At 34.1% G+C, this 12,864-nt stretch overlaps 2 protein-coding genes across 5 annotated transcripts in view; one reads left to right on the plus strand and one right to left on the minus strand.

Moving 5' to 3' along the window:
- LOC120426007 (torso-like protein) overlaps window positions 1-12,864 on the plus strand; it is a 59,137-nt gene that overhangs the window by 20,775 nt on the left and 25,498 nt on the right. The gene's annotated exons all lie outside the window — the stretch shown is intronic.
- Window positions 1,284-6,148, minus strand: LOC120426008 (uncharacterized). 2 transcript variants are annotated; one of them, XM_039590680.2, is made up of 3 exons: window positions 5,396-6,148; window positions 5,155-5,334; window positions 1,284-2,162 (listed from the first exon to the last, which is right to left on the minus strand). In XM_039590680.2, exons 2-3 carry the CDS (start codon window positions 5,155-5,157, stop codon window positions 1,617-1,619), a joined length of 549 nt encoding a protein of 182 aa, XP_039446614.1. In that variant the 5' UTR covers window positions 5,158-5,334; window positions 5,396-6,148; the 3' UTR covers window positions 1,284-1,616. The 2 variants fall into 2 exon arrangements, with proteins under 2 accessions (XP_039446614.1, XP_052564197.1); XM_052708237.1 differs by having other exon boundaries at window positions 1,285-2,162; window positions 5,155-6,148.

Consider the following 12,864-nt stretch of genomic DNA (forward strand, 5'->3'; position numbering starts at 1 on the left):
CAACGAAAAAAACAAATGCTACTAATGATGGTAATTGATACTAACAGATGCTCTGATGTGACTTTTAACAATATAGAGCCGCTGGGCACGCTTTTGAGCCATCGACAACGGTTTTAAGTTATCGATTTATTTTGACAGAATCACACAAAATAGTAACCAAAATGACATTTTTCACACAAATTATCAATTTTAACAAAATTAAAAAACTTCGTTGATTGGGCGTATTTTAGAAGGACTTCTAATGATGCTTTCGGCACATTGTCGGATATTTTAAACTGTTTCGTTTTTGAAATATAAATTATTTAATTACGGTAAATATTGTTCCAAAAATACATTCATTATTGTAGACCGCCTGTACACAGTCTTGGAGAACTGCAAAAAACTATCATGACGACATCTTCAAAACATAATAAACTAACAACATAATACATAAAAAATCAGATTGTTAAATAAATTTAAGAATGGCACCACTTTTTCTGTGAAAAAATGCACATGTCACATTTTTTATGGGCCATACTGTAGTCTCAAAGTGAAGAGTTTTACGATTCCTTTATCACAGCAGGCTACACAGCCCGCCAGAATGCGAACCCTCTTCAAATGGCAACGCACCCACCATGGCTTGCTAAGATACAGAGTCTCAATCCGACCGACAACGCCCGCCAACCCGGCTGCAGTAGAACCGGTTGAACGCACCCCTCGCTCATGTTCTACACGCCGATCTGAGGGTGGTTCCGTCCAAGGATAACCACTTGGTTTCTTTGATGTGGTCTTATCGATTCAAGAACGAAACTTGGGGGATAGCTACAAAACAAAAAACAAGAATCGTGGTCATTAACCAGCCGTGTCCTCGCAGCTTAGACGAATACTGATTAGTGGCGCATCCCCTGAAAAATGGGGAGCACTAATCCGTATCTAATTTATACCGGCGGTGCATCCTTAAGCGATTCAGACTAAGAAGCACCCCGTGCGCGAAGATGGCATCGCATAGATGATCTCAACCCAGCAGGTTCACCTTCACGAGCCTGCGTCACCCTTGGCCGTGGCCATACCTTAACCGTACCGATTTAACGGTGGTGCGTTGATTTTGATCGGATGACCATCGACACGGGGCGAGTTAAACTGCAGGCGTTGCACAACTTGGCTGCACACCTGAGCTTAGCCGGCGATCGAGGGTTAAGCGCTGTACAACGTGCTTGAACACCTGTGTGTAAAACATGAATGAAACGCTGCTGCACGAGCTGCGTTATGAGTTTTTCCAAGTGACGAAACTTGGTGCGTGCACGGAACAAAATCCGGTTTGCGGGATCGCAAACTTTGCTTCCGATTTGCTCTACCAATCGCAAACCTCCGTTTACACCCGTCAGCAGGAAGCATTGCTTCCAATATCGCAAACGGTGATTTTCGATATCGCAAACGTAACGCCGTAACGCATGCCTGCCAAAAGTACGCAGCACGCAGCCACTACAATATTTACTGTTTTGAATTGACCGTTGCTTTTAAAATTTTGGATGGAAATAAGAAGAAGAAGAAGTTTCAATGTTTTTATTTATTTATTCATAATTCCAAACAAAATCAAAGCAATGGGGTGAGTGGTTTACTACGGAATTTTGATTCTATCAGTCGTCGATTGTTCTGATCTGGTCGTCCTGGATGTCCGCGGGGCTGCAGGTTACTGATGGGCGTCGGTGCAGCCGTTGGCATGTTACTCCCCGTGACGTGAGTCCCGGTGCTAGCAGTAGGAGAAGAAGGTGGCGTGGCCGAAATGCACTCGTTGCTGCTCTACTTGCCAAAGTCTTTGTGGCCTGCACCGCGGCAACTATGTTTTCGGTAAAGATTGTACAGGTCCTTCTCATGCTCGGTGACGTCGGCGGCGGGGCCACCCGGATAGAGGTGCTGAGACCGGTGCAGCGTGCTCGGGTCGTCGATGTGGCTGATTTCCAGCGTCGCGCAACGAGCTTGCACGTCCCTTGAGCGGATTCGCGTACCGCCAGAAGTTCTGCTCGTCCTGGAGGTTGACCGCCGAACTTCACCTCGAGAATCGACTTGAGCGGAGTGACCTCCACTAGAAGACCGTCTGCCTGGAACAAGTCCCCAGAATCTCCGCCATCAGTCGGATCTGTGAAGTTGTTTGCCGAACTTACGGTGCAATTGCGAGCCGTAGACTGCGAAAGAGAACACCAAATTAAATTTCAATATTATCGTTTCTCGACTTTTCTAGAATGAAAAAAAGAACTCTAAAATTCTAACATATTTATTGATTCTCAAAAATTCTCAGAAATACTCAAAAACTCTCTAAAATTCTCAAAAGATCTCAAAAATTCTCAAAAATTCTCAAAAATTTTCAAAAATTCTCAAAAAATCCCAAAAAACCTCAAAAAATCTCAAAAAAATTTCAAAAATTCTCAAAAATTCCCAAAAATTCTCAAATTTTTTTTAAAATTCTCAAAAAATTCTCAAAAATTCTCAAAAACTCTCTTAAATTCTTTAAAATTTTACAAAAATTCTCAAAAATTTTCAAAAATTCTCAAAAATTCTTTAAAATTCTCAAAAAAAATCAAAAATTCTCACAAAATTCTCAAAAATTCTCAAAAAATCTCAAAAATTCTCAAAAATTCTCAAAAATTCTCAAAAATACTCAAAAATTCTCAAAAATTCTCAAAATTTCTCAAAAATTCTCAAAAATTCTCAAAATTTCTCAAAAATTCTCAAAAATTTTCAAAAATTCTCAAAAATTCTCAAAAAATCTCAAAAATTCTCAAAAATTCTCAAAAATTCTCAAAAATTCTCAAAATTTCTCAAAAATTCTCAAAAATTCTCAAAATTTCTCAAAAATTCTCAAAAATTCTCAAAAATTTTCAAAAATTCTCAAAAAATCTCAAAAAATCTCAAAAATTTTCAAAAGTTCTCAAAAATTCTCAAAAATTCTTTAAAATTCTCAAAAAATTCTCAAAAATTCTCAAAAAATTCTCAAAAAATTCTCAAAAAATTCTCAAAAATTCTCAAAAACTCTCAAAAACTCTCTTAAATTCTTTAAAATTTTACAAAAATTCTCAAAAATTCTCAAAAATTCTCAAAAATTCTCAAAAAATCTCAAATAATCTAAAAAAAAATCAAAAATTTTCAAAAATTCGCGAAAATTCTCAAAAATTCCCAAAAATTCTCAAAAATTCTCAAAAATTCTCAAAAAATTCTCAAAAATTCTCAAAAATTCTCAAAAATTTCTTAAAAAATCTCAAAAATTCTCGAAAATTCTCAAAAATTCTCAAAAATTCTAAAATTCTAAAATTCTAAAATTCTTAAATTCTTAAATTCTTAAATTCTTAAATTCTTAAATTCTTAAATTCTTAAATTCTTAAATTCTAAAATTCTAAAATTCTAAAATTCTAAAATTCTAAAATTCTAAAATTCTAAAATTCTAAAATTCTAAAATTCTAAAATTCTAAAATTCTAAAATTCTAAAATCCTTAAATTCTAAAATTCTAAAATTCTAAAATTCTAAAATTCTAAAATTCTAAAATTCTAAAATTCTAAAATTCTAAAATTCTAAAATTCTAAAATTCTAAAATTCTAAAATTCTAAAATTCTAAAATTCTAAAATTCTAAAATTCTAAAATTCTAAAATTCTAAAATTCTAAAATTCTAAAATTCTAAAATTCTAAAATTCTAAAATTCTAAAATTCTAAAATTCTAAAATTCTAAAATTCTAAAATTCTAAAATTCTAAAATTCTAAAATTCTAAAATTCTAAAATTCTAAAATTCTAAAATTCTAAAATTCTAAAATTCTAAAACTCTAAAATTCTAAAATTCTTAAATTCTTAAATTCTTAAATTCTTAAATTCTAAAATTCTAAAATTCTAAAATTCTAAAATTCTAAAATTCTAAAATTCTAAAATTCTAAAATTCTAAAATTCTAAAATTCTAAAATTCTAAAATTCTAAAATTCTAAAATTCTAAAATTCTAAAATTCTAAAATTCTAAAATTCTAAAATTCTAAAATTCTAAAATTCTAAAATTCTAAAATTCTAAAATTCTAAAATTCTTAAATTCTAAAATTCTAAAATTCTTAAATTCTTCAATTCCAAAATTCTTAGATTTTAAATATTCTAAAAATTTAAAAAAAAATCTTATTTTAAAACTAATTTTAAAATGAATTTTTGTATTTTTGTATTTTTGTATTTTTGTATTTTTGTATTTTTGTATTTTTGTATTTTTGTATTTTTGTATTTTTGTATTTTTGTATTTTTTTATTTTTGTATTTTTGTATTTTTGTATTTTTGTATTTTTGTATTTTTGTATTTTTGTATTTTTGTATTTTTGTATTTTTGTATTTTTGTATTTTTGTATTTTTGTATTTTTGTATTTTTGTATTTTTGTATTTTTTTATTTTTGTATTTTTGTATTTTTGTATTTTTGTATTTTTGTATTTTTTTATTTTTGTATTTTTGTATTTTTGTATTTTTGTATTTTTGTATTTTTGTATTTTTGTATTTTTGTATTTTTGTATTTTTGTATTTTTGTATTTTTGTATTTTTGTATTTTTGTATTTTTGTATTTTTGTATTTTTGATTTTTGTATTTTTGTATTTTTGTATTTTTGTATTTTTGTATTTTTGTATTTTTGTATTTTTGTATTTTTGTATTTTTGTTTTTTTTTGTATTTTTGTATTTTTGTTTTTTTGTTTTTCTTTGTATTTTTGTATTTTTGTATTTTCCAATTTTTGTATATTTGTTTTGTATTTTGAATTTTGTCGTTTACTTTAGCATTTAATTTTTTTTTCAGTTTAGTTGTTTTAGTATTTCTGTATTTTGTGTTTTGTTATTTAGTTTTCTTTTGTATTTATTCTGTGTATTTTATTTTTCGTATGTTTGTGCTGTTGTTTTCTTTCTGGTATCATTGGTGTTTTTTACATTGGTTTTTGTTTCTGTTTTTATGCTTGGTCGGGGTTTTAAGCGCAAAAAACGCAAAACTCGCGTAAGTTGGTCTTAGGTCCTCGACAGAACACGTGAACTCTGCAACTACCTAGTCTTGTACGCACTGTTGAACGAGTACTCAATTTCGGCCGATTAGGTAATGCTGTAAAAGAGCTGCTATCGCGGGTGCCTCAGAATTTTCGGGCGCCGACTATTTTATAACGGCGATTAAAAAGTCTTTACCATAGGTTGTCGTCGGTGCTGTGGCGTACGCAACGGGTAATACTGTTGAAGTCGTATGGCCGTGGGCCTCCACCAACGATGCTCCGGCCAAGCTCGAATCGCTTAGCGAGTCACAAAGATACCGGACACCCGTGTCAATCATCGTCGGAAATGTATAGATGGGGTGGCAAGTTCCGCCGGCTGGAATTGGAAAGAAGCTTTTGAGTTTTGTTTAAATGCTTTGCCAAAATTGGACACTAACCTTAGTCTGATTAGTTTCATCCGGACTGAACTATTCAGATTAAAATTTGGAACCGGCATCCCAGTTTCTTGTATCACTGTCAGCGTAACATGGCGGAAGAACCGCCGGAGAGATGACTGGTGTACTTTTTGCATAACACTCCGTCTCCCCGAAGTTTACCGTCAGCTTCGGCACGCCATGGTCGTCCTCCGTCACGGCACCGGTGACCAGCTGCCTCCGGTTCTAGCTGGGAGATGATGCTCGGCTAGGATTCCGGTAATTTACTTCCTCTCGCTATGCTCGGTGCTGGAACTCCTCGATGCCTGGGATCATGTTGACGCCGAACTTTTTCAGAAACAGCTGCAGCTTCTCGTTGTCCACGCCCTAGACCGAATGGACACAAATCTTATGGCGGGGCACTCCCTGGCCGCCGAGGCTATTATTTTTTCAAACGCTCAAACATTTCACACGCGATTTGCCGAACAAAAAAAAATGCTGCTGCACAATTTTTGTTTGTTTATGTTTGAGCGGTTTGCGCGAGCGGCGCGAACTGCTGATTTTGACAGCAGCGTAACGCATTGGCTGCGTCGGGCGCCACAGAAAAGGGCACGGCAAACTTGGTGTTTGCGATATCGCAAACATTTTTTCCAAATGCGGAAATAATTCTTTCAAAATCGGAAACATTTTTGATGATTTCGCAAACAGCCAATGTTTTCGAATTCATCGCGAAATTTTTTCGGATCCGCTGACCGGATTTTGTTCCGTGTGTAGAAGTGTCACAGTGAAAAATTTTATGAAAAAGGAAAAAACTGAACACACGATCTAAGTACCCCTGACGGAAAGGACCTTCACTTAAATTAATGTTTAAAAATCAAAGCTTCTTTGATTATTGTCAGAATATCTGTTCTGTCTGTTGTACATGAACTTCTCAAAATTGGTTTTGCTTTTCCAACTGAGTCTTGCTCATTTTCCCACCAGCCAAGCCCCAACGTCGCAACCTGACTCCGGTGCGGTGTATTTACCTTGGCAGTGACTTTTGGAGTCAGTTAAGGCCAATTATACGCACCAGTAATGATCTGTCGGGCTCTATAACCGGTGCGATGCGGGGCGAAGATGATATATAGAGATGGAACTGACACTTCCAGCTGATATCTAATGCCGAACGGCGGCCTTAAACTCAAAATGTGCCACATTATGACGGCCGGTGAAGTGGAACAGGTTGAGCTGTTTAGTATTTGATCGGCTTGTTATTATGTTATTGTGTTTTAAGACTTTAAAAAAATATTATGTTTAATAATGTTTAATATGCTAGTTTCTGGCATTTTTAAAGATTTTTTTTTCGAAAAATAGGTACTCTAACTTCACAGAGTACGGATGAGACTCAACCATGAATCATTGATCATTAATCATGTTGGTCACAATTTCCAAATTAACTTACTTGTTTTAAACGTATCACGCTCTGTTGACCACAACAATAACAGGCACAGCAATTTGGTGACTTGCAGTTGTCACTGTGTAATAGTGTGTTTTTCATTTGTTGTTAAACAATGTTTTGATTGATGTTTTCATGTTTTTTGATTTACAGTTAAATTTGGTTGGATTTGACACAAATCTGTTTTTAATCGCCTAGATTTGTTTTTATTGGCGCCATGTCAATCGTGAAATGTCAGAACAATCATCTGCTCGATTGACCCTAGTTCGATCACATTTATGGCGAATCGAGCGCTCTCAATGCCAACCTTATATAACGCGGCATCGACGACAACAACAAAAAAATCGCTGTGACATTCAATTGACGCGTGATGTCGACCGGAGCATCGTCCGTCGCAGTGGTCGCAATGGGTGACAAGTTGTCCCAGCGCCATGTTAGTGTTTGATTAATACCTGCCACCACCGCAGCGCGCTAACTAACAAACTGCTGCTAATATACATATGAGAGCGCAAGGTAAGTCGGTGGCACGTTAAACATTCGGTCGAAATTGAAAGATAATTGTTGTTTGTTAATTGGCTGTGACATGTGACACGGCAGAGCAGTGTCACGATGCCACTTGTGCAGATTGATAAATTCTCTTGACACTTTTCTTGTGCTATTGTTTCGTTTTAAGTAAAGTCTGTTCGATAAATGAAATATAAAGAAGATCTGGTAACCCTGTCTAAATATATGAATACTTTATGTGAAATTCGCATAGCTGAATGTCATGAATTTTGACTTCATTGAATAGGTAATTGAAAATCCTACCCTCGTCATAACAGTAATTTATCTCTGACAGCCCTGGCTTGTGATCAATGCTTGAAACGGATCAGTCACTGACAGAAATTGCTGATATTTGAAAGACCTCGGGAGTCAGCTATCATCATCGGCCCGATCGTTGAATGTTCACTGACAGTGCCAGTCGTGATCGTCATTTGAATGCGACAGTCGGTTGATACACACAAAGTGGAGAGAATGCCGAGCTTAACACTCAAAGAGCCGGGTGACACGACGACACATGCTCTCTCTCTCTTTTCCTATCTCTTGTGTGGTGACAGCAATCATTTGAATGCAGTCATGGGCCAAGTGGTAGGAATTTCGGTACAATTCTAACGAAAGAGCCCTGCGCGATTGAAAGAGGTGGCGAGAATCAAACGACTGTGTGAGTGACTTGCGTTGCGCTCATTCGTTCGGATATGTACTCATAGGTTGTTTTGAAAATTTACTCTAGAATTGTAGTCACTGATAACTAAAGCTTGATATTTTTACAACCCCGACAATGTCCAACACTAGCGTGCCCAGCTCTTTGAGGGAGGTGGGGCAATAATATGGACGTTTTGAAAAATACGTCATTTGTGGACACCCCCTGACCAAATTTAGAACGAATTTCTGAGGATGGTGGGGCAGTTGCCCCATGTTGCCCCACCCTGTGCACGCTAGTGATGTCCAATGATTTATTTTTTTTTAATTATAAACAAAAAGATAGGGTCCAAAAAAATTTAGATTTTTTGAAAAATGAGTACGCTGCAACTGTCCCACATGCATTTTCATCATTTTATCATCATCATTGAGTTAAATATGTAGTTTTGTCCAAAATCATGTGCACTTTCAGAAAAAAAACCTCAAACATGCATGTACTGATTTTTACGAGGTTTTCTAGAACAAAGTACTGGATGTTTAAGGCTTTTCTGAAAGAGCATACGATTTTGAACAAAGTGGTATTAATTTTCTGCTGAGTTTGTGATGAAAAAAAAAATCGTGGGTCACGAATTATCAGTTGGCCATCCCTGGTTTAAATAATATTAAACACGTAACGCAACAAAAACATAACATTTTGAATATTTTTTTCTAAGCGGACTATTGTCATCCAACCAAATGAGTTGTTCATGGTTGTTCCACCGAAAGTTCATAATTTGTGCCATTTTCCATGCCTGCAAAATTAACGGTACTGCACCCAGTTGGCCATGCTTGGTTTTTCCCTTTTGAACATCATTGAGCTGTTGCCCAGTCACGAAATATTCTAGCAGAGCTGGTTCTGTCAGAATCCTGCTAGAACGGTGGAAAATTTCTGCTAGAATGCTGTAAGAATATCCATCTCTGTAAGAACTCTGCTAGAATCCTGCTAGAACGTCGTGACTTGGTGGTGGATGCCCGGTAACTTCAATGCTGTTATAAGATAGAAAATTGGTGAAATTGGTGTTGTTTTTTCAAAGTTTTCACAAATACTTACAATTGTGTGATTTAACTTAAAATTAATTTTGCTTAAGAAAAAATCCGAAAATAAAACTGTCATATTTTATCACTAGCAATTACTAAGCTTAAGAGTGTTTTCAATGTTTTTTTTTCCAAAAAATAGAAATGTTTTTTGTTACAAAACTTTATCGTTCAAATAAAAACTACCAAAAAGCTACCAGAACATCTTCTCATCATCATTGAAATCACAACAATCAGGCTCAATTTGCGTCCTAAACAAAGTGGAGTGAATCTCGCTATAGTAGTAAGATGCCGTGACATCAGGGTCCAGGTTCTGATCTCACAACGACGCTGCTAGCCGACGACAGTTGCGCTGCTCTTGTTTAGATTGAATAATCTACTAATAAATAAACAAGCCAATCAAGCAATCAAACCATACTTGAATTATGCAAAACAAGTGCAATTGCAGCTGGAACCTCTCAACGGAATGAAATTTAAAATCTTTATTGAATAATTCGGTTGAAAAACAAACAAAAATAAAACTCGGAAGAAAGAGCAAGTCAGTTTCTCAGAAGAACCAAATTGTAATTCACAAACGGTACCGAGTGTTCTACAGCAGCGAGAAATAATGCGCCTGTAAAGCCATTCATCACGGCGATATGCAAATTCTAGCAAAAACGGAAAGTAGCTAACTGTTTGTAAAGTACACGGTTCCTGTTGCTCAAAGCAAGCTGGAGGTGGAGAATTCTTGATAACTTAAAAGTAAGAATAAAAAAAAGATGGGCATGACTTGACTGTTCAAAACTTCAAAAGAGCTTTTTTATTTGATTTTTATTCCAATCAGAATAAACAAAAAACAATTGCGGAAGTCGATCCTTTTGTTTGAAGCGGGCAATTAAAATTGTTTAAACAAATGATAATAAACAAAATGTGATAGACAGTTACTTCAAAGGTGATGAGGTCATGCCAACTATGGAATATTTGATATTTTCTTAATTAAAATGATGCTCCATCTTCCTACTTCACGTTTGGTCAATCATTCGCCTTTTTTTACTCAACATCGATGCTTAATTAATGTATGCTTCTCACATGCGGCATTGTTGTTAAATATTCATTTTGTTGCCGCCATGTCTCGCGAAATGTACTTTTTTTTTTGCAAACCTCTCAAAAAACGTTTTTGCTTTGAAAAGTGCATATCAATAAGCTTGCAACGCTTGGCTACCATAGACTTGTATTTAAGATTGACGGTTCTGCCTTCCCGTTTGTTGGCAACACGACTTTTTTTTAAACATTTCTGCTTGCACAAAAGCAACGTCAATTATTAAATTGTAATTTTTTGTGTAAATTTTAGCCTGATACTCAAGCAACATTTCAGAAGAAAAATGAAGTATGTAATTCTAACATCTCCAAAAAAATGCTTCGTTTTTAGTGGATGGAGTTTTAGAAATTTTGATTAAAATCTCTGCAGCTAAAACAAACTCTCGGAGACTCCGAACAACGATTATTTTCTATTATTTTTTTTATTTGGATGAAACTTTTACTTTTTCAATGACTGACTCATTTTGCATCATTAGTTCGTCCGTACATGTTTTCATGCAGTTTTGGAAGCTGTCAGGGTTAACTCGGATTGTTTTGCTGTCTCTAACCAAGTTGTTTGTCATAAAACTTTACATAATCTCACACTTGATAATGCTTCGATACATTAAACGCCACCTTTTGGCGGAATTTTGAATTTTTTGCTTTTCCCCATACATTTATTCGAATTTTCCCATACAAACTTCAACCATTAAAAATGATCCTTAATGCTTAACCGATTTGGCTCAAAATTGGCACAGTTACTAATTTTTACCTAAAGAATTGAACCAGGGGGTATCTCTTAAGATTTTTCAAAAAATTTCATTTTTCTTGTCAGCTTACTGCCCAGAAATAAAAAACGAAGTTGACTTTATAGCTGTCGGCCACCATTGCTAGTACCGTAAAACGGGGTGACTTTGATAGGATTCAATTTGTTTTTAGAATATTTTCCAACAGGTAAGGTTTTTCTCAAGATTATTATTTTTAAAACATGTACTGGGGTAGGCCACACAAAGTCCATGCACTATTTTGGAAAAAAAAGTTTTTTCAATAGTGTTTAGAAAAATAGTTTCGTTAAAAATTCTTAGTTTTAATTCCGGGGTGACTTTGAAAGTCTTAGTTTTTCTTGTTAAAATCAAATTTAAGATGTTCAAACTTTATTTGTACGTTAAATGTACCATCACTAAAGTAGCTGATATAGTTTGTAAGAAAAAAATCAATGTTTATGTTAAGTTAACTAAGTTTATAAGCTTTTTAACAAAATACATATAAATTTTAGGTAAAATTGTTGAAAAGTCGGAATTTTGCCTGAAATTTGTTAAAACTAGTTTTGTTTATAAAATTATCGATTTATATTGCATTTTAAACTGAATTCGAAGCACGAATCACAAATTTTCACATTTTACATGAAATTTGTTCAACTGAAAGTGCCTATAAATTTTGAGTTTTTTTTAACTGTGTTTCAAAAACCCATATTAATTATTATTTACAAACTTATTTAACCTTCTCCTAGTGGAAAATTGTCCAAAGAATCCGAAAATTCATTCCGTTTTCCGATTAAAAATCATGATCATTGAGAAAATCATGACACTTTGAGAAGTTTAAAATAATGACTTCCATCAACATTTTCTTAACTATAGTTAACTAACTTTATAAACCTTTCAAAAATTTATGAAAAGTTCTTCTTGAGGTACTTTGAACACTTCTCTACCATGGTCAGTATGTTTCTGAACCATTCCTTACGTATTTTAAATGTACTCTTCATTTTGCGGAAAAATCGCAAACCTATCAAAGTCACCCTTATGACTTATGACTAGTCAGAAAAAAATAGTTTGGCCGATGCAAATATTTTTTGTTAAAATAATTGTTAGCATGTTTAGGTTTATTTAAAAATCATTTGAATTTTAGTTAATTTATCGATGCACAGTATCGTAAAAAAAATTGCTTCATTTTTCTAAACTAATGATTGGGAATCAACTAAACGGGTGTATAATGCAATTTACAAAAAAAAGTATTGATATGTTGAAATTCATGCTTGTAATTAAAATTCTAATTTTTTTTTGCTCTTTGGCAACAATTCCAAAAAAGCCTTTTTTAAAACAGCTTCTAAAGTTGTATGGAGTATGAACGAACTAATAATAATTGGTCATAGAAAAGGTACACACAAAGTTAAATCCAGGTATAAAAATACGAAAAATTCATCTGCAAAAAAATCTTAATCTTGGAAGAATTGCTCAGAGGCTTTTTGTTTGTTTATCATACGCGATCCTGTGAATCCTTTTTAAAACCCCAAATTTAAAGTAGTTGAACTAAATCTCTGAAATAAAACTCAACTCAACTCAACGTAAATACATTCTAAAAAAAATATTGTTGCCATATTGCCCACCATCTTAAATTGAACAAACTCAAACCACCTTACGATCATCCTAGGGAATAATTTGAGTTCAGTTTCAAAAAAATATTTGAATAAAAGTGGCTGAATGCATTTTACAATTCCACCAAATATAATAAATATTAATTGTCACATTTGCCATTTTTGTAACCTTCCCTTAAAGCTCTTTACTGATTTATATTCAAGTTCACAGTTTATTATTGAACGAGTAATTTTGACGGAGATATTTGAGTTTGAGCTGTGTATTAAATACAAGTCTATGCTCCTACCTGCGATCCAGCCATAGAGATCGAGCAGCAGCAAGAAAAAAGCCAAAACACGCCCAACACCGTTTGTAAACACGGTTGCGGTGAATTGGCG

The sequence above is a fragment of the Culex pipiens genome, chromosome 1 (assembly GCF_016801865.2).
Source record: "Culex pipiens pallens isolate TS chromosome 1, TS_CPP_V2, whole genome shotgun sequence".
Taxonomy (NCBI): domain Eukaryota; kingdom Metazoa; phylum Arthropoda; class Insecta; order Diptera; family Culicidae; genus Culex; species Culex pipiens.